Source organism: Ranitomeya variabilis, chromosome 5, assembly GCF_051348905.1.
Source record: "Ranitomeya variabilis isolate aRanVar5 chromosome 5, aRanVar5.hap1, whole genome shotgun sequence".
NCBI classification, from domain to species: Eukaryota; Metazoa; Chordata; class Amphibia; order Anura; family Dendrobatidae; genus Ranitomeya; species Ranitomeya variabilis.
Window position 1 is genome coordinate 77,886,919 of NC_135236.1, and position 22,754 is coordinate 77,909,672.

Genomic DNA, 22,754 nt, shown 5'->3' on the forward strand with positions numbered 1-22,754 from the left:
ACCACGGGATAGTCCTCACAACTGTTGTGTCTGTTTCTGATGTTCTTTCTCTCTCCGTCCCCCAGATGATATGGCTAGGACGCACCCGTATGACGGGGTAGGCCTGGAGTTATTTTATAGGGACCCTAGAGACGCCCCTCTCCCACAATTGCCTCCGTTGTCTTCGTTAGGTGTAAAAGGGTGAGACAACCAACCTGAAGTTAACTGTCCTGCCGTAGTTTAAAGTAATGCGTAGAGTCTGTTACTTCCTCGGTGCTCCGGCCACCGGCTACGCGCCTCAGTAGGATGTTGCCACGATCTTAGGGCACGACTCCTACTGGTTCTATTCTCCTTTGTGCTGTGATCTCGCTTCTCACTTCTCCACAATAAACCTCGCTTCGTGTCCTTTCTAAGAAGCCTGCCGCTATATCCTACAAGCACGGCTCCGTAATGATCTGTCCTTTTCGCTAGGCCACTGTCAGGATCCCACCCCTGACAGGTCCTCTCCCGAACTCTCCCGGGCTGCTTTCTCCCTAACTTCCTGTCCAACCCCCAGTTTTACCAGAGCGTGAGGAGTGGCCTACTAGATAGAACCACTCCCCCTGGTGGCCGGAGTGTGAAGTGTAGTGTGTGTGTGATACCTGGTCAGGTGAACTCCTTTAGTGCAATCAGACGTAACATCACTCCCCTTAGTGGCAGAGCAACATTACTGCAATGACCAGGACTCTGGGGCGCTGCAGGAGCACAATTATTTACCTGATGTTAATATCAAAGAAGGTTTGAACTAATCGGCAATCCTTCCATGTTTTGCAGTTGTCAAACAGCCGTAAGACATGCAGATGCGATGACAACTTATCCGAGCACGTTCGCTAATCACTAACCACCAGCCATTGTGTCAAGTCATTAAAGGCAGATGAGAAGGCAAGGAAATTGAGGTTATACACCAGGGGCCGTGGGACAGAATGAAAATCCGGAATTCAATGATTAGGGCTAGGGGCCCAATACTTTGTCCAAATAGTGTATATCATGAATAATATCTTACTATCATTTTCATGTGGAATTTTGTTTCCATTCTGTTTGAAGTTTTTAAGCACTGTAGGATATTTTTGAGTTTGTGTCATACTTTGTAAATCTCCCAAAATTTCCAGGAGCTTCCTGAAAAAAGAGAGGACCTTCCAGACTCCCGGAAGAGTAAAAAAACAAGTTTCCCCGACTCTATTGAATGCACCTGAAATCTTCCCAGAATTTCAGAAGTTTCTTGTGCCCTAACATCTCAGGAAATGGGCAACAGAGGCATTGAGGGGTACAGAACAGATGGGGATTGATTATGGCACTATGGTATTGAATTGAGAGGGGGCATTGTCAGGGACAAAAATATTTGTGTCACACTCATCTGCAGATCTCGTCTACAATATGGCAATCATTTAAAGTTGGCAACTATGGCTTTTGTATAGAGATTTTCTCAGCTCACTTTTAATAGATAGTCATCCATGGATGTGCACCACTACTTCTTATCACACGAGCTGTTGCTGTCCAAATGACCAGACCACCTCCAATCACACATTAATGTCATCTCTCACTATCAAGCCAGAAGACAGAACTACCAGTGTAAAGTTGGTACTTTTCTGACTGCATAACTAGGCTGCAAGTCTGGGGCTCTTTAGACAACATTTCTATGGAAGTCTTTATTGACCAGTTCTCGCACAAAGTGATTTCATCATATAGCTTCAACTCGACTGCAGAGGATGAAGATTCCAGAGGTTTTATTATTAAACTGGACTCTTGTATTATACAATAGCAGTAGCTGCAAAAGCTGCAGCAGAACTAGAAAAAAAAAGATTATTCTGAAGCAGAGATGTATATAGATATGAACATCTGACAAAGATGGATGACTAACACTGACCAAAGAGGAAGAAGGCAGGGGTTACTTACATCAGAGATAGACAACAGGGAGAGATACAAGACAAACTACTAAAAGGCAAACTAATGCATAGCAGTGTAACAGCAACAATACAATGACAATACAACATTGTATGATTCCCAAGTTGTTGGACATGACAGGTGGCCTCTGGATGGAGATGTCCCACCCTTCTGTACATAAATACATCTGAGCGTTTTAACTATTCTTAGTCCTTACTATCGGAGACTTACGATTTCCTCCGGGCTGGTCACAATCAACAGCTGAGATTTTTGTGCAATGCAGGTGTCGTTAGCTTCTTGCCATGTTCCAACAATAGTAGAGAAATAGTAACACGCGGACCTGATTTTATACCATCCATCTGGACATGAAGGTCTTGAAAGCGCTGAAATATAAAACAGCTAAGGATGTAGCTAAGGAGGCTGGTGAACCAGGTTTCAATTATTTTGGCCACCAACCAACCGCTATGCTTAGACTAGGACATTTAAGGTACCTTCACATTAAACGATATCGCTAGCGATCCGTGACGTTGCAGCGTCCTGGCTAGCGATATCGTTGAGTGTGACAGGCAGCAGCGATCAGGATCCTGCTGTGATGTCGCTGGTCGTTGAAGAAAGTTCAGAACTTTATTTGGTCGTCAGACCGGCGTGTATCGTCGTGTTTGACACCAAAAGCAACGATGCCAGCGATGTTTTACACTGGTAAACAGGGTAAACATCGGGTTGCTAAGTGCAGGGCCGTGCTTAGTAACCCGATATTAACCCTGGTTACCAGTGTAAAATGTAAAAAAAACAAACAGTACATACTCACCCTTGCGTCCCCCGCCGTCCGCTTCCTGCACTGACTGAGCGCCGGCCGTAAAGTGAAAGCACAGCACAGCGGTGACGTCACCGCTCTGCTGTTAGGGCCGGCGCTCAGTCAGTGCAGGGAAGCGGACGCCGGGGGACGTGAATGTGAGTATGTAGTGTTTGTTTTTTTTACATTTTACACTGGTAACCAGGGTAAACATCGGGTTACTAAGCGCGGCCCTGCGCTTAGCAACCCAATGTTTACCCTGGTTACCCGGGGACCTCGGCATCGTTGGTCGCTGGAGAGCGGTCTGTGTGACAGCTCTCCAGCGACCAAACAGCGACGCTGCAGCGATCGGCATCGTTGTCTGTATCGCTGCAGCGTCGCTTAATGTGAAGGTACCTTTAGACACAGGTGAGTAGGGCCATATGGATGCAGGGCTAGGACAGTGGACCACATTCTTGATGAAGGTAAAGTAAAGCTAACGTTGACTTTGACAACTCATTTACAAAGGTTCCTGGGTAGTTCTGCAGAAGAACCTTTTCACTCACTCTGGGATTTTCTTGGTGCTTGTCCCCTCCTTATTTGTTCTGCTATCACAACATCTTGGAAATCAGTAATTGTGATGAATAATATATTACTATATAGGGATTTTGACAACCCATAGATTTTTGTAAAAATTGCCTAGTTCCCCTTTATAGGGAACCTTTCACTTGATTCTTGCTTCCCAAACCACAGGCAGCAAGAATTTCAGTCAGGTATACATGTTTTTCTGAAATGCTTCAGAGTTTCAGAGATGATATATAGTTTGCAGATCTGGCCGGGGACCAGAGCGAGAGATGGGACTAGTCTGGTGCCCTCTTCCCCCTTGGACAGCATTTCTCAGCACTAATCCAGGTGACTGACAGGTCTTTTTGGAAAAGACATATCAATCACCTGGAGCTGGGCTGGGAAAAGCAGGTCAGGAGACGGCTCCGGACTAGTCCACAATCCATTTCAAGGATAATTTGTATGTGTCTTCAAAGCTTGATTTCTAAGCAACAGAATATCGGATTACTACAAAATAGGTATTTATATTGTTCCATAACTTATACCGCCATGACACCAGTTTGGTTAGTAAAATTGTCCTGATACAGTAGGTTCTATACAAACTAAATAATGTCACTGTTGGGGGAAAGCTCATGTGGCGACAGTTGTCTCCTTCCAATCTCTTGTACTATGTCCTATCTGCCTTCTAGATTCATACATGTACATTATGGGCGATTTTAGAGATTTATTACCAAGGCTTTTCAGCTCATTCATCTTGTCCATTATGTTTTCTTGTGCTGTATCAATAGTCTTCACAGATTGTGATACTACAAAGAAAATAGAAAAATGTAAAAAGGTAAAATGAGCCGTTAGCTGGGGGCATTTACCATGTTCGTGCTGCCTCTTTTAGAGCAGGGGAGAGTGCGGCGGTCACTGAGGAGGGAGACGCCCAGGAGGATGCTGCTGCGGCTGGGGCGGTGAGTGAGTACTGCAGTGTGCAGGTGCCGGGAAAGGTCAGAGAGGCCTGGTGCCTGCGCACTGCAGTACTTTGCTCTGCCCTCAACAGGGAGATAAAGTACACCTACACTGGAGCCGCAGCGTGAAGATAACAAGAGGATGTCATCCTATGAAGATAGGAGGCCCCGGACCGGACTGCGACGCCCATCGGACTGGACCGCAGCGGGACAGCCCCTGGGTGAGTATAATCTAACCTCTTTTTCTCATCTTTCAGGATACATCGGGGGCTTATCTACAGCATTACAGAATGCTGTAGATAAGCCCCTGATGCCAGTGGGCATAGCTCATCTTCGATTTTGGGGGTGTCAGGTTTCCTTTAATGGGCACCTACAGTGAGTATATTTGTAAGTAAGAGTGCTATTGAGGTACAGATTCCTATTGAAAAAATGATCTTACACCTTCTGGGGTCATAAAGTGAGAGGTACATGGGTATATACTGGTTCACAGGTCAAATAGGAGAGTTACCTTTTAAATTCATTATCTTCAGTTGTTTAACGATCATTGAATCTGCAGAAACAGAACAAAGGTTTCATTAAAATTATTACTGTGCACACACCATATACATCGAACACACGGTACACACTGCAAACACTACAAAGCATACACACTGTACACACCACAATTGCCGCATGCGCACGACACACACTGTACACACCACACACACTGTAGAAACAATACACATTGTACATACCACACAATCTATACACACTAAACACACTTTACACATCACACACAATTCACACTCTATACACTCCGCACACACACTATACACATCACACACACTGTAACCACAGCACACACTGTACACACCACACACACTGTACACACTGCACACACTGTACATACCGCACACACTATACACACCAAACACATTGGACAAACCACACACAATGCATACTCTATACACTCCGCACACACTATGCACATTACACACACTGTACACACCGCACACACTGTACACAACAAACACACTGTACAAACCACACACAATGCACACTCTATACACTCCGCACACACTATACACACCGCACACACTGTACACACCGCACACACTGTACACACCATACACACTGCACACACTAATACTGCAGCGCCCCAGAGTCCTGGTCGTTGCAGTAATGTCGTTCTTCCACCAGGGGGAGTGATATTACATCTGATGGCAATAAAGGAGATCTTCCTACCAGGTATCACAAACCATACACCACACTTCACACTCCAGTCCACCAGGGGGAGCCTTGCTCCTATCTACTAGGGCACTCCTCACAATAGGGTAAAACTGGTGGGCTGGATAGAAAGTTAGACAGAAGCTGGCTGGGCTTCGCCCAGGTAACATCGAGACAGAAGCTGACTGGGCTTTGCCCAGGCAACACCTGTCAGGCAGACCGGGAAAGGAGGAACATCTGAACTGCAGACAGAGGGTCCCTGACAGGGGTGGGATCCTGTCAGAGATCTAGACAGAAAGCTACGGAGCTGCACCTGCCCCACGTGTGGCAGCATCCTAAGAAAGAACACAAAGAGAATTGTATTGTAGCGGGTGAGAAACGAAGTCATAGCACAAGGAGATAAAACCAGAAGGAGTTCTGCCCTGTAGAAGGCTGCCTCCTTCTGAGGCGCAGAAGCCGGTGGCCGGAACACCGAGGGAGCAACAGTCTCTAAGCCTTGCTCCAGAGGCCAGCAGGACAGTCAATTCCACGTTGGCTGCCCGACCTTATACCCAGGAGGCACGGTGGCAACTTGTGGGGGCCGGGGCATCTCTAGGGTCCCTGTAAAAAGCCTCAGGCCATCAGTCATGTGGGTTTGTCCTATCCATACCATCTGGGGGACAGAGAGGAAGACGTAACATCTAGAACATCTACAAGAGTTGTGAGGACCTTACCGAGAAGCTCAGCAGGGAGGTACTACAACACACAGGTGCAAGAGGAAGGCTACTGATTTCCACCTGGATAAGGGAACTCTGGATTTGCCTTCAGACCGGCTGGACTCTGCCTGCCCTGTGGTCTGTGCTCTGGACTGTGGATACTGAAGTCTTCAGTAAAAGGTAAAGAGACTGCAACCGTGTGTCCTCGTTATTCCCTGCGCCTCACACCATCCACCATCACCATCTACACTTCTGGGAAGCCCTGGGGATACACTTCACCTGTGGGAAGGTATACCATCTAGCTGCCATAACATCACCCCAGCGGACCTCTAAGCAGCGTCGGACACCCTGACCGAATACCACAGGTGGCGTCACGAACATTTCCCCTTTAAAGACCTTTCCCAAACCATAAAAACTCTTTTCTTTATTGGACGTCCCTCAAAGGGCCACGGACCGGGTCGGGCCACCGTGACATCGCCCGAACCGAAGGACCCGGTACCGAGTACCCCATTGCCCTTACGTGGGGGCGTTCCAATACCACCACACACTGTACACACCGCACACACTGTACACGCGACACACACTATACACACCACACATTATGCACCCCACACAATGCGCACACTGCACACACTGTACACACCGCACACGCTGTACGCACAGCGTACTGTGCATACACTGCAAACACTTCACATTGGGCAGAGAACACCCAGCAACATAGGTCCTTAACTCAAGGCAGAGATGCGGCAGCAAGCATTGAAGAGCCATCAATCAGTTTACAGTTCCTTGAAAAGTTATTCATACCCTGTGAACTTTTTCACATTTTTTCATACTACGGCCACAAACTTAAATGTATTTTATTTGGATTTTATGTTACATACCAACACTAAGTAGCAAGTATGTGTAAAGGAAATGGAGAACATGGTATGCAAAATATATTAAAAATATCCATCTGAAAAATGTGACGTGCATTTGTATTCAGCCCCCAGTAGTCTCATACCCCTAAATAAAATCCTGAGTGCAAGACTATGGCCGTCCCATCTAAACTGACATCCCAAACAAGGCGAGCACTAAAAAGCTGCCAAGAGGTCCATGGTCACTGTGGAGAAGCTGCAGGAATCCACAACACAGGTGTGAGAATCTTTCCACAGGAGACCTCGACTGTATACTCCACAAATCTATCCTTTATTGAGGAGTAGCACGAAGAAAGACTATTTTGAAAGCCACAAGAAGTTCTGTTTGCAGTTTGCAAAAACGCATGTATTGCACACAGCGAGCATATGGAAGAAGGGGCTCTGGTCAGATGAGACCAAAGTAGAACTTTTTGGGCTAAATGCAAAACGATATGTATATTGGAAAACTAACAATGTACATCACCCTGAAACCACCGTCCCGATTGACAAACTTTGTGGTGGCACCATCAGTGCCGCCATCAGTACTGCTCTTACTGGTGTATGGGGCCCAGTGAGCAGAGGGAGGCCCAGACCAGGCCCCCTTCTGCTCACCGGGCCCCAGCAGCAGGATTCGGCCGGCTCAGTAACTGAACGTGTGTCCTCGGACGCACATTCAGTTAAATTTATTGCCGTACAGGAAGCCACCGACTTTCTGCACAGCAACAAATAACAGCTGTCAGCCAATCAGAGGCCGGCAGCCGACCTCGGCATGCACGTCGTCAGCATATGATGTCACTGTCATGTACCGAGGCATCCGCGCCTGAAATGCATGAGAAGAGGATACCGCTGGACCACGGCCAGACACCTGGGGTGGGATAGGAGGCACCTGGGGCATGAAGGGAGACACATGGGGCAGAATGGGAGACACATGGGGCTGGATGGGAGACACATGAGGCAGGATGGGAGACACATGGGGGCAGGATGGGAGACACATGGGTTAGGATGGGAGACACATGGAGCAGAATAATGACACATGGGGAGGACGGGTGATACACAGTACAGGGTGAAGACACCTGTGGCAGGATGGGAGACACATGGGGCAAGATGATGACACCTGAAGCAGGATGGGAGACACCTGGGGCAGGATTGGGAGACATCTATACCAGGATGATGACACCTAGGACAGAATGATAACACCTGGGCAAGATGGGAGGCAACCGTGGCAGGATGATGACTCATGGGGCAGGATGGGAGACACCTGGGGCAGGATGCGAGACACCTGGGGTAGGATGGGTGATCATATGGGATATGATGATGACACCTGGGGAAAGATGGGAAAACATATGGTGCAGGATGTGAGACACCTGGGACAGGAGGGGAGATCATATGGAGAATTAAGATGACACCTTTGGGCATTATGGGAGAACATGTGGGGCAGGATGTTAGATACCTGGGGCAGGATGGGTGATCATATGGGGTAGCATGATGACACCTAGGGCAGAATGGAAGATCATATGGGAGAGGATGATGACATCGGGGGCAAGATAGGAGAACATATGGGGCAAAATGAGAGACACCTAGTGTAGAATGGGAGACACCTGGGGCAGAATGGACGATCATATGGGAGAGGATGATGACACCTTAGGCAAGATGGGAGAATATATGTGGCAGGATGATGACGCATGGGTCGGGATGGGATACACCTGTGGCAGGATGATGACACCTGGAGAAGGCTTCTAGATCATATTGGGAAGAATGGAAGTCACCTGGGTCAGGATTGGAGACACCTGGGGCAGGAAGGGAGATCATATGGGGCAGGATGATGACACATGAGGTAGGATGATGAGTGATGACACATGGATCAGGCTGATGACACATGGGGCAGGCTGAGAGACACTTGGGGAGGGATGGGAGACACCTGTGGCAGGCTGGGAGACACCTGGAGCAGGCTGGGAGATCATATAGGGCAGGATTATGAAACATGGGGCAGGATTATGAAACATGGGGCATGATGGGAAACACTTCGGAACAGGATGGAAGACACCTGGGGCAGGATGTTGGACATTATTACTGTAGGGCATAATTAAGGCATATTATTACTGTTGTAATGTATTTTATTTTTGAGGATAGTGTTTTCAGTGGGGAAGGAAAGGTCCTGTTATTGTGCAGGATGACACTATCACTTTCTTTCTTCATCTGGTGCAGTGTCGAAGTTGGGGAAAATTGGGTAATGTACTCTAGATAACTGTGTTATTATTTGCAGAAATGAGTCCTGGCAGGAAGAAGCTATGGGGGTCTGCGCTGGATGAGGAAGAAACAGTGAAGGTGAATATCAGAGCTCTTGTGTATAATGTCACCGGTGATCACTGTATTACCTGCACATGTAAAAATAAAGACAGGCGGGCACCACTACATGGGATCTCCCATCACATGCCACAAAGATATATAAGTCAAAAAAACAAAGAGAAAAGAGGCATGTATAAATTGGGGATCACCACATCCAAGATCATACAAATATAATACATTTTATTAAATATAGCAAGCACAAAACACTGCACAAAACTTTAAAAACACATAAAACCACCAAAAAACATGGTAAATACAAAGACCCATAATAGGGTCTATAACCCTGGTTCAAAACACATCCCCATATATAAATAACGTATTCAACACCTAGTAAAGTGCACTGAATATAGGTAACCTATGCAGTCCCAAAGGCTAAGATAATAATACAGGCATACACTTACATATAAACAAGGAGTACCCCGTCCAGTGCAAGACTGAGCCCCGATCCCTACAAAATGTCAAGGGATTCTAGGGACAAGCAAAAAAAGGGGGGTAGAGAACCAGGGCATAAAATCACCCAACGCGTGTCGCCAGAGAGATCTGGCTTCCTCAGGGGCATTGAATGCAGAGAGGTGCCCGTGTTATAAATACCTGTTAATTGTAAAAGGCTAGAAACAGCTGGTATCTAGAATCCAGGATGTAGAGCATGGCGCCGGTACTGAGCGAGGAAAACCGGACGTTGCAGAGGACGCCGGCGTCTGCGCAGTATAGCGAGTTTACTAAGGTGAGAAGTTCCCTGATTGTGGGCCGCCCATAGCTGCGCATGCGCCAATCGGTGATAGAGAATGTCGGCGTCTGCGCAGTGCAGCGAAGCTGCGAAAGAGGGGAGAAGATTCTCCTATTGCGGATTACTGGCAAGTGCGCGTGCGCCGGTCGGCGCCTGCGCACTGTATGCCAGAAGACATAATAAGTCCGCATATGGACTCTCGGCCGAGAGTATTGAAAGGAAAAGGACCCCTAGCGGATACAAAGGATCCGGAGTGAAGCAATTGTATATAGTACGCAAGGGACACAGGGCAGAGACAAGCGGGGATTCCGTGTCTGGACACAAGCACAGCACCTATCAGCGTGAATAAGTCCATTCTGTGTGCCTAAACCTATCTGCGCAAATACCAGACGCAGACCATGCTGTGCCTTATATGACACTACAGTCATTTACTTTTTTCATCATAGTACGTAACTGATGAAGGTCCAGATATAGGACCGAAACGTTTTGGCTACTACGATTAAAATCTCACAAGCATTAAGTTGAGTGCCAGGTTCTTTCTTTTAGGGCAGGGACTTGTCTGCCCATGGAGACAAAGAGGAAGGTTATTTGGGGGATAAGACAGATTTTTATGTGTATGTATATGTATACATATATACACTAGATGATGGCTCTGAGGGGTATATACGGAGAATATACCAGTATTGCATTACAGTAAATGAACAAGAATAAGCTAACAAGCAAAAATAATAAATGAAATAATAAAAATAAAAAAGGGTAAATATACAAAATTAATATAATATCCACAGAATAATAGGTATAAACTGAACTAAAGATGAAAATAAATACAAAAATAAAAAAATAAAAATAAATGAAAAAAATAATACAAATAATAAAAAAATAAAAAATAATAAATAATAAATGATAAAAAATGAAAAATAATAAAAATAGAAAATAGAAAATAAAAAATAAAAAATAAAAAATAATAAAAAATAAATAATAAATAAAAAAATATAATAATAAATGATAATAAATGTAGAATAAAAAATAAAAATATATAAATCATATCTAAAGAAAAGATGTATATGATAATACTAGTAAGGACACAACCAAAAAACTAAGATTGTTTGTAATATCCCGAAAATAAAAGTTCCTCATTGAGTCCATGTGGGGCGAGGCTTTGAAGATCATGGATCCATCTTGATTCACATCGCAGTAGTTTTCTAACTCTATCTCCGCCTCTGATGTTAAGTGGAACCAACTCTAGTCCCATAACCTTAAAGCCCTTGGTACGGCCAAGATGGACATCCAGAAAATGTGTCGCTACTGATGAAATGTTCTTGCCTTTCTCTCGATCCTTGTGAGCCATGGCAATATTCGAAAGATGCTGTTGAATCCTCCTTCTTAATTCTTGGGTTGTTTGTCCCACGTAGACTTTGGGGCAGTCACATATTAAGGCATAGACCAATGAGCGGCTTTTACAATTGAAGAAAGACCTCCTGGGTTTGATCTGGAAAGGAGAAATAGATAATGACAGACCATCCCGGGCTACGGTGTACTGGCAAACATTGCAGCCTCCACATGGGTAGGTGCCAATAGTTCTAATACCCCTGTTGAGTCTGATAGTAGGACGGATAAAGTGACTATGGCATAGCAAGTCCTTCAAGTTACTGGCCCTCCTGGCTATCAATTTAGGTGTTTCTGAGATATGAGGCTTTAGCTTGGGTTCACTGAGTAGGATTCCCCAGCTATGGTCCAGGATTTTATAGATGTCCCCCCACTGATTGTTAAATGTAGTAACAATGCCCATGGGCCTAGAGGTCTCACGTGCTTGTCTTTGGAATAGTCCCATCCGTTCACTATTTTTCGCTCTCTGGTAAGCCGAGGAAATAACAGTCTTAGGATATCCCCGATGTTTAAAACGATTAGTCAATTTCCGAGCCTCCACATCAAAGTCGGTCCTATCACTGCAATTTCTCCTTAATCGAAAAAATTGACCAGTTGGTATACCGTTCTTTAAGGACCTAGGGTGGAAACTAGAGTAATGCAGCAGGCTATTTGTCGCTGTCGGTTTACGGTGAAGGGTGGTAACAATATACGAACCATCAAGGGTAAGCTTCAAATCAAGGAAATCCACTGACGTCCGTGAGAGATGTGAAGTGAGCCGGATGTTGAAAGGGTTATTGTTAAGTTCAGTGAGAAAAAGATAGTATTCCTTCTCCGTACCTGTCCAAAAAATTATGACATCATCAATGAAGCGGAGCCATTTCTGGCAAAATTTCTTGTAGGCTCCATGTTCAAAGACCACCGATTCCTCCCACCACCCCAAAAAGAGATTTGCGTAGGATGGTGCGCATCGTGCCCCCATGGCCGTGCCTTTTACTTGTCTATAGAATATTCCATCAAAGACAAAGTAGTTTTTGTCAAGGACAAAAAACAAGAGGTCTAAGATGAACTGGTCATGTTTTCTGTCTCCTGTACTGCTATGTTCCAAAAAGAATGAAACAGCTCTTAGGCCTGTATCATGGTCGATACTTGTGTACAGGGACTCGACATCCAGTGTAATTAGGAGAGTGCCAGGTGGTAAAGCAAACTCCCGAAGAAGCTGGATCAAGTGTGTCGAATCCCTGATAAATGATTTTAGTGACATTGCCATAGGCTGTAGAAAAAAGTCCAGATACATACATGGTTTCTCAAACAGACCACTTATGCCGGATACGATTGGCCTACCTGGAGGGTTTTCCAACGACATGTGCACCTTGGGGAGCAAATAAAACGTCAGTACCACAGGATGGTCTGTTGTCAAGAACGTCACTTCCTTTTTGTTCAAGGTGCCATGTTGGAGTGCTGATTCAAACAGATGATCCAGTTTCCCTTTAAAGATATCAGTAGGATCTCCAGGAAGGCGTCTATAGCATGTAGAGTCTCCTAATTGTCGTTTAACCTCCTGTAAATACAGAGAATTAGGCCATAAAACAATGTTACCCCCCTTATCAGCCTCACGGACCAAGAATTCCTTGTTCTTTTGTAGACCAAGGAGGGCCCTCTGTTCAAGTGGGCTTAGATTTCTATTTCTATTACCGTCCACACGTAGAGTCTGTATCTCTCTACAGGTATTGTTGAAGAAAATTTGAACTGCCGGGAAGAGGGAAAGAGATGGAGTGGCCTGTGATGGTAATCTTCCGGAAAACCGTCTCCTGGTAACATCCATATCATTTTCATTAAGCAAGTCCATAAGATCCCTAAGGACTTGTCTTTCATCATGTGGAAGTTGATCTGCTAAAGAGGGATGATGATACAGAAGTTTAAAAGTCAGTTGACGACAAAATAGATATACATCCTTGACAAGGGTGAACTTGTCAAGGGTGTTCATGGGGGCAAACGACAAACCCTTAGTCAAGACCGAGTTTTCTGCTGGTGTCAAAACATAAGTGGAAAGATTGATAATTTGCAGGTTACCTTGGTCTTGGTCTTCCGTGTCTTGATGTACAGTTAAGCATGATGACATCAGTGTTGTTGGTTCCTGCGATTGAACCTCGTCTCCCTTTTGTAAGATGGTGGAGAGTTTCTGTAGCCTCTGGTAATGTATTTTATTTTTGAGGATAGTGTTTTCAGTGGGGAAGGAAAGGTCCTGTTATTGTGCAGGATGACACTATCACTTTCTTTCTTCATCTGGTGCAGTGTCGAAGTTGGGGAAAATTGGGTAATGTACTCTAGATAACTGTGTTATTATTTGCAGAAATGAGTCCTGGCAGGAAGAAGCTATGGGGGTCTGCGCTGGATGAGGAAGAAACAGTGTAGGTGAATATCAGAGCTCTTGTGTATAATGTCACCGGTGATCACTGTATTACCTGCACACTAACACTATATACAGAGCTACTGTGGATAATGTATCTGGTGATCACTGTACTACCTGTACACTGACACTATACACTATATGCAGAGCTCCTGTGTATAATGTCACTGGTGATCACTGTATTACCTGTACACTATACACTACTGTATATACAGAGGCCCTGTGTATAATGTCACTGATGATTACTGTGTTACCTGTACACTAACACTATATACAGAGCTCCTGTGTATAATGCCACTGGTGATCCCTGTATTACCCGTACAATGACACTATATGCAGAGCTCCTGTGTATAATGTCACTGGTGATCACTGTATTACCTGTACACTGACGCTATATACAGAGCTGGTGATCCCTGTATTACCTGTACACTATACACAGAGCTCCTGTGTATAATGTCCCTTGTATCTGGTATTATTGGTCATTTTAAAAACGTGACACATTCCCTAAAACAAATATAAAAATATACCTAAAAAGAGTATTGGATATGTTAAGAAATTTTTAATAGGCTAGAGTAGAGTAGGGCCCGGCCAAAAGAGCCTACCTTGTCATGGTGGTGGATTAAAAATCTTTTAGCCAAAACTAAAGCTGATGGTTATGTATGTGATCTGGTGTTCAATTGGAACTGTTAATGTCTGATTGGTGAGGGCATGGTGCAGAAGTGGAATTTTTCCAAGAGTGGGCGGTGGGACTGTGGAACGTTCAAGGGTTGGAGGCAGAGCTGGGGTGGAGCCTGGACAGAGTCTCAAGGAGGCCTGAAAAATTTACCAGTATGGGGCCATGAAATTCCTGGTGGCAGCCCTTGGCAGCATCATGTTGTGGGGAGGCTTTTCTTGAGCAGGGACAAGGATGCTAGTCATAATTGATGGGAAGATGGGAGGAGCTAAGTAAAGGGCAATCCTGGGGCATAGGTTCACCTTCCAGGAGGAAGCTACAATGGAAGGTTTAGATCACAGCATATTCATGTTTGTGAATGACCAAGACCTAAATCCCATTGATAATCTGTGACAAGACTTGTTAATTGCTATTCACAGACACCTCCATCCAATCTCATTGAGCGAGAGCGAATGTACAAAGAAGAATGGGCAAAAATGTCACCTCCAGATGTGCAAAGCTGGTAGAGACAGACCCCAAAACACTGCAGAATTAATTACAGTGAAAGGTGGCCCTACAAAGTTTTGACTCAAGGAGGGGAGCGAGGGAGGGCTAAATACAATTTCATGCCACAATTTTTATTTTTATTATATTATGATTTACATTTTTAAATATTTAAAAAACCCATGTATCATTTCCTTTGCACTTCACAAATACTTGCTACTTTGTGTTAGTATAGCACATAAAATCCCAATAGCATGCATGTAACGTTGTGTGTGTAAAGTGAAAAAATGTGGAAAAGTTCCTGGGGCATGAATACTTTTTCAAGGCTCTGTATGTACTGTAGGTGTGAGCATGTGGAACCATTTATCTTATACTTACTGAATGCACATACAAAGATTATCAAGATTATACCGATCAGCAAGATTAAAGCAAGGAGAGCTATCCTGGATACTTTCTGTTCCTAAAGCAGGATTCAGCTGGGAAAAGAAAATACAAAGGATTTAGGATCACGTTATTAATCTCTTTCACAATAAACTGCTTATTAATTAGTGTAAACCTCTGTTGTCGCAGGTCTCGACCTACTCTCTGATGAGTCCACTGTAGAGATGACGTCACGGCACCGGAGAGATAAGACACAGTACACCAGGGCTGTATCTGAAGTATCTCTAGTTTATTTAAGCTTACACACACTTTTTATGCATTCTTGTGTTGGAGGCGGATTCTCCATATATGGGCTAAGCGTCGGAGTGTATTACTCCCTAGTCTCCCTATGGTTTCGCAAACACATTTTTACACAGTACATTATTCGTTATTTTACCAAGGACATTCCCTGCTACAATTAGTTCTTATGAATCAGCGATAACAGCACAATGAAGAATAGTGAATTATGTCTTGTTTTTATGACCTTTAATAACACTTATACAAAATGGAGGCAAGCAAAATAAAATGGATCCTGCTCTAACACCTCCTCCTATCGTTCAGACATTGAGGCGGTAATGAGTGCGGCATGGGCTACAAGAATTCTCACAAAGTTTACAAGATCCCACAGGTCCACCAGGGATCACCAGCCAATAATAAACTAATAAAGACATACAGTACCCCAATCTAACTTTCCTTGCTTTCCTTCTCCTATAACACAACCACAATTACCAGGCTTCAAGTCCACTAAAGATTTGGCCACTGATAGTACCACTAGCCACCAGGACTGCACCTCTGTACCTTCTAGAGTCTATACTGGGACGAAAGGATAGAATAACAGAATAACGACTATACCACTGACCCACCAGGGACCATAGGCTATACCTTAATCAAATAAAATACATTAGCATCTCAATCACTGAGCTATAGAAGCATTCAAAGTCTTCAAATACAGCCAATATATCTGGTGGATAGACATATGATAGATAAGGAGATAGATACGGAGATACGTAGATAATACATAGATAGATAATAGATAACTATAGCTAGATCTATAGATAGATAGATGATAGATATGCAGCGCCCCAGAGTTCTGGTCGTTGCAGTACTGTGGATCCGCCACTATGGGGAGCCATGGTGCGTTCGATGGCACTGAAGGAGTTCATCTGACCAGGTATCACAGACACCAATATGTTTCACAGCAGGGCCTCTGGGGGGAGCTAAGGGTGCTATTCATTAGGCCACTCCCCACCATAGTGGGTAAACTGGGGGTCAGGCAGGAAGTTAGAGGAGAAAGCTGACTGGATTGAACGAAGCAACACCTTGTGGCAGAGGGTGTTGTGGAGGAAGAGACAGTAGGGTCTCTCTCAGGGGTGGGATCCTGACAGAGGCTTGGCATTGGAAAGAACGTAACGGGACCGTGCCTGCTCAGCATAGCGGCGGTACCCAAGAAAGGACTAGAAGCGAGATAGATTGTGCTGAGTGAGAAACGAGATCAAGCAAAAAGGAGAATACCAGTAGGGGTCATGCTGTAGGACCGGAGCAACATCCTACTGAGGCGCATTACCGGTGGCCGGAACGCCGAGGGAGTGGAATAGCATACAGCTTCAAGCCATACTCCAAACAGCGGCAGGGCAGTCAGTTTAAGGCGGGCTGTCTACCACATATCACCTATGAAGTCTTGGGGGGCAATTGCGGGAGAGGGGCGTCTCTAGGGTCCCGGAAGAACTCCAGGCCTACCTGACAAACGGGTGCCGTTCCAACCTGAATAACAGGGAGGGATGGAATACGAGAAGAACATCAGTGAATCGAGTTGTGAGGGAACTTAAGAAACAGACACGACAGTTGTGGGGTACTTTCCGTGAGCACAGCAGGGAAGGACTACAACACATAGCGCTAAGAAGGAGGGCACTGATTTCCACCTGTGAGGAGAACTCTGGAGGTGCCATCGGACCGACCGGACTTGCGCAGCCTGGTGAACCGTATTCTGGACTGCGGACTGAGAGATCTCCAGTAAAGAGGTAAAGAGACTGCAACCTGGTGTCCTCGTTATTTACCGCGACCTGCACCCCACAACTGCACCGCTACACCACCGTTACTGCACCATCATCACTTATTGCACCGGACATCCCCCACTGACGGACAGGGCCACGGACCGGGTCTAGCCACCGTGACAACCCCAGGACTGAGACCCAGAGGCCCGGCTCCGGGTACCCCTAGGCCCTGCGGCGGTGTGGGGGCGCTCCAACTTGGCGTCATGAACAGGATCTACTTAAGCCTGAAGAATCAGGTCATGTGTGCCTTGGAACTGTGATTTATTATACTTGGAACTGTGATTTATTGTGCTTGGACTGTGCGTTATTACAAGGACTGTGTGTTGCCACTTGCCGCCAGAAGTTCCCGCCAAAACCGCCGCCATTACAGCGCTAAGGAGAGCGCAGGAGAAGAAGAAGGGCGTGGAAGTGGGCGTGAACAAGCTGAAGAGCGCGAAAGACAATGGCCGCCCATTCTAAATATCTCGGCCCCTTGAGGACGTGTCCGTCAGCAGCCGAGATCCGCCTCCTGATCCTCAATGGTGGGCAGAGACAGCGAAAACGAAACCGCCCACGAAGGAGAGAGCGGGAAAAGGACCAGGAAGAAGAATTCAGCGACATGGAGGACGCCATGGCCAGCCGCCCGGAGCCGGAGCGTGGGGTCGGAGCCGAGGACTCCCCCAGCTACCCGGAGAGGCACCGCAGCCAGACCTCCACAGTTGACGCTGACCTCCTGCAGACCGGAGCGGACGGGCTGATCCATCAACCCCGGCGGATGCAGCTGAGCACTGAGGCCGGGTGGAAGAAGACCATCATCGGGAGCCTCGCCAGACGTCTGTTGGCAGCCTCGTCTGGTCCGGAGCAAGAAAGAAGTTCCAGCGCTCCGAAGCCAGAAAGCAGGGCCCTGCCGGAAAGCGAGGTACTGCAAGCAGAGATGACAGCGTCGCAGCACAAGGCCCTGCAACCAGCGCTACAGGCCGCAGTGGAGACGGAGCAGACCGGCACCGGAGGGACCGCATCTGAAGCAGGTATGAAGGACGACCCTGCCCTGACGACCGACACCACTCCAGCGACTGCTAGTGCCACAGCTGCTGACTCCGTTCCAGTGACTGATCTTGCAGCAGCCGCTACCTCTGCTGCGGCAAATGCCCCTACTCAAGCTGCGCAGACCTCCATCGCTGCGCATGATTTAACTGTACATGAGAGACGGATTAACGGCGTTTGTCCAGCACTGGGTGCAACCCTGGACTTCACCCTTCCCGGGCCGGGAGGGGTTAAGTGCCAAGTGCAGCCCTGGAAGCCGTTCAACTAAGCCTCGGAAACCTGAACTGTAAATAGTTAACTGTTTATTTCCTTGCTATTTTGCTGCTAAAACCCGTCCTGGGTTAACTCTTAAAGGGATCCCTTTGTTTACCCGGGATCCCTATTGCTTTTTATTTTTGCTTTCACTTTCGTTTTTGCTTTTTGTTCCACAATGTTATAAGAACTGCCGTAATCATGAACAGTGCATGATCCAAACTTTCTTGTAAATAGTTTGCACCTTCTTAAAGGCGCTTTCTACTGGTTTTACTTAAAGACTCTTTGCGAAGATACCGTTCTGGAACCTTTGCCGAGCAAAGACTGGTAGGCTGAGAAGACGAGCTACCTCAGAAAGACTTGATCCCCTCTTAAAGGGGATGTTTGACCTGAACTTGAAAAGTGATACTGTTTTAGAACAGTAATATGATGATGCTCTGGAAGAAATGTAACTGTTTTTGCATAAAGAAAAGTTATGTGTGTTTAATCTGTTTGAAATGTGAAATCTAGATAATGTTCTTTAAAAAGAGAGATGCAGAGAGCCCGTAGGGGAGGAATTAGAGTCCTGCATAGTTGAAAGAAAGGAAGTAGTAACGAAGGTGAGGATAGAAGGTAAACCCTGAGTCCCCATAGAAAGTTAATAATGTGTTACTAAGGACAGAAAGTGAACCCGTAGGGGTTAGTGAGTGAGTCCTTATAGGAGCCAAGTAGAGCCGGCTCAGTGTTCTCAAACTGAAAGGAATGTTATGTCTATACCATGTATAGTAGAGAAAGGCAGTAGGCCCTGGCTGAACGGGGCGGTCCTGTAGAAGAAAGGAGAGGCAGTAGGTCTGGTGCCATAGGGACAGGCGGTCCTGCAGGTTCAAAGTAGGAGAATGAAAAGTTAACTTGCCCTGTAATGTGATTATGGGAAGGCCTTTAGCGAGCTAGGAGTGTATGTTCCTTGAAGGCAATGTTAAATTATTGTTCATTAAATTGCACTTAGTAGAATACCCGGTTGGGTAATGAGAGTTAATTGTAGCCTGTTGCTATGATATTTAATTATGTTTGTAACGTTAAAGTGTCCTCACCTCCCATAAAGGGAAGCTTGTTCAAGTATGCTTATTGTTTTGCACTCAACAAAATTGTATGTCTTTTTGCTAACCTGTATTGTTGTTTTCTTCCCAGTCCCGGAGTACTGTGTTTAACCAGGGGGGAGTGCAGCGCCCCAGAGTTCTGGTCGTTGCAGTACTGTGGATCCGCCACTATGGGGAGCCATGGTGCGTTCGATGGCACTGAAGGAGTTCATCTGACCAGGTATCACAGACACCAATATGTTTCACAGCAGGGCCTCTGGGGGGAGCTAAGGGTGCTATTCATTAGGCCACTCCCCACCATAGTGGGTAAACTGGGGGTCAGGCAGGAAGTTAGAGGAGAAAGCTGACTGGATTGAACGAAGCAACACCTTGTGGCAGAGGGTGTTGTGGAGGAAGAGACAGTAGGGTCTCTGTCAGGGGTGGGATCCTGACAGAGGCTTGGCATTGGAAAGAACGTAACGGGACCGTGCCTGCTCAGCATAGCGGCGGTACCCAAGAAAGGACTAGAAGCGAGATAGATTGTGCTGAGTGAGAAACGAGATCAAGCAAAAAGGAGAATACCAGTAGGGGTCATGCTGTAGGACCGGAGCAACATCCTACTGAGGCGCATTACCGGTGGCCGGAACGCCGAGGGAGTGGAATAGCATACAGCTTCAAGCCATACTCCAAACAGCGGCAGGGCAGTCAGTTTAAGGCGGGCTGTCTACCACATATCACCTATGAAGTCTTGGGGGGCAATTGCGGGAGAGGGGCGTCTCTAGGGTCCCGGAAGAACTCCAGGCCTACCTGACAAACGGGTGCCGTTCCAACCTGAATAACAGGGAGGGATGGAATACGAGAAGAACATCAGTGAATCGAGTTGTGAGGGAACTTAAGAAACAGACACGACAGTTGTGGGGTACTTTCCGTGAGCACAGCAGGGAAGGACTACAACACATAGCGCTAAGAAGGAGGGCACTGATTTCCACCTGTGAGGAGAACTCTGGAGGTGCCATCGGACCGACCGGACTTGCGCAGCCTGGTGAACCGTATTCTGGACTGCGGACTGAGAGATCTCCAGTAAAGAGGTAAAGAGACTGCAACCTGGTGTCCTCGTTATTTACCGCGACCTGCACCCCACAACTGCACCGTTACACCACCGTTACTGCACCATCATCACTTATTGCACCGGACGTCCCCCACTGACGGACAGGGCCACGGACCGGGTCTAGCCACCGTGACAACCCCAGGACTGAGACCCAGAGGCCCTGCTCCGGGTACCCCTAGGCCCTGCGGCGGTGTGGGGGCGCTCCAGATAGATAGATAGATAGATAGATGATAGATAGATCTATAGATAGATAGATAATAGATAATATATACCGTAGATGATAGATAGATAGATAGATAGATAGATAGATAGATAGATAGATAGATAAATAGAGAGATAGATAGATAATAGAGAGATAGATACTTTACATTTGCTCCTTATGGTGGATCCATTATTCTCGACCGTCTTAAATACATCCACATTGACAAAACCCTTGTCCTTATCCAAACGTCCTATTGAAAGAACCAGAATTAAGAACTCAGTTTCTTCATAGCAGCATCTTTGGTGTCATCTTTGTTGTATTGTTTCCCTCTTACCTGTGCCATCACTTTTCCCGTTCATTCTCCTCTTTGCTTCTCTTCCCTGATCCACCACCTGTAATAATCTGATCTGTAATGAGTTTCTTATTACTATTACTGTACATTCTCCACCCTCTCAGCCTCTCCAGTGCGTAAGATTAGGAAATAGAAGAGGGAGGTGACAGCAGAGAAAGTGATTTTTTATAAATATGGCATCCAAAACTCCACACCCTAATCAATCTATCATTAAAGGCTACGTAAGCCTTTGCACAGAGATGTTTTTTATTGTTTAATGGCTTCCTAAATGCAAACTCAAGCGCTAAGCGCAAGCGCAATTCTAACTAGCGCTCATTAAAAATATTTTTAACCATTTTGCCACTGCAGAGTGTCTGTAAGTTATGTATCTGGGTCAGTGATCTGCAAAACTGAAGCATAGCTGTCAAAACTCTTGGTCCTTATAGTCTCAGCTCCTCCCCATCTGCCCTTCTCTCAGTGTCAAAGATAGCAGCAGTGAGCAACTGGAGGGATTATACACCAAAATCCACAACATGAGAAAAGGAGAAAGCATGTGCAGTCTCAAGGAGGGCGGATACAAAGGCTGTAGACAAGGAGAGAAGCCCATTCAGGAAAGAAGTACTGAAAGGACTCCCTTTAAGCTGAGCCAGTCTGCCCTGTCATGAAGCATTGTCTCTAGAGAACTATTTTTCTCTTCTTTTTAGCTGGGTCCCTATGGAGGTGGGGGGCTCCATATAGAAATTTTCAATTAGTTCCCCTATTATAGGCTCCTTGAGGAACTATTGCTAATATTGCACCTTATGGTCATAAATGTCACAACTAGGGTTGAGCGACTTTCATTTTTTTAAGATCGAGTCGGGTTTTGTGAAACCCGACTTTGTCCAGAGTGGAGTCGAGTGCAGTCGGCCGATTATCGCTAAAAGTCGGGGATCGACCGAAACACGAAACCCAATGCAAGTCAATGGGGAAGCATAGTCGGCAGTGAGTGGAGGCCAGGAAAACACCTACAGTGCCCATTTTAATGCCAAAAACATCCATTCTTGTTTCTGAAGCTTGTCAATCTTAATTAACTTTATAATAATAGTTGGGCATTGGAACTTGGGGGTCATTTGGCAAAAGTTGTGGGGGGTAGGGCTGGTTCAAGCCTTTAGTGGGCTCAGGAAACGTGGACTACGTCATGGCGGTGGAGCAGGGAGAGGTAAGTATTTCAACGTTGCAAGTGCTGTGATCCTGAGCAAGCAGGGGGGCCCACTCGTTCGCATTGGCACTGGCACAGGGCCCCTCAAAGTACGGCGGTGTGTTTGCATGGCGGGGGCACCTCCCACC

The 22,754-nt window shown here is 46.1% G+C and overlaps 1 protein-coding gene across 1 annotated transcript in view; it reads right to left on the reverse strand.

The window, feature by feature from the left end:
* The window catches only part of LOC143774864 (uncharacterized), an 83,038-nt gene extending 61,582 nt beyond the window's left edge, over window positions 1–21,456 (reverse strand). The window contains exons 1-6 of the mRNA XM_077262634.1: window positions 21,432–21,456; window positions 21,259–21,347; window positions 15,365–15,446; window positions 4,697–4,738; window positions 3,967–4,041; window positions 2,131–2,282 (exon numbers count right to left, since the gene is read on the reverse strand). Coding sequence (XP_077118749.1) covers window positions 2,131–2,282; window positions 3,967–4,041; window positions 4,697–4,738; window positions 15,365–15,446; window positions 21,259–21,347; window positions 21,432–21,456 — 465 coding nt within the window. The remainder of the gene's footprint in view (window positions 1–2,130; window positions 2,283–3,966; window positions 4,042–4,696; window positions 4,739–15,364; window positions 15,447–21,258; window positions 21,348–21,431) is intronic.
* Window positions 21,457–22,754: the final 1,298 nt, after the last annotated feature.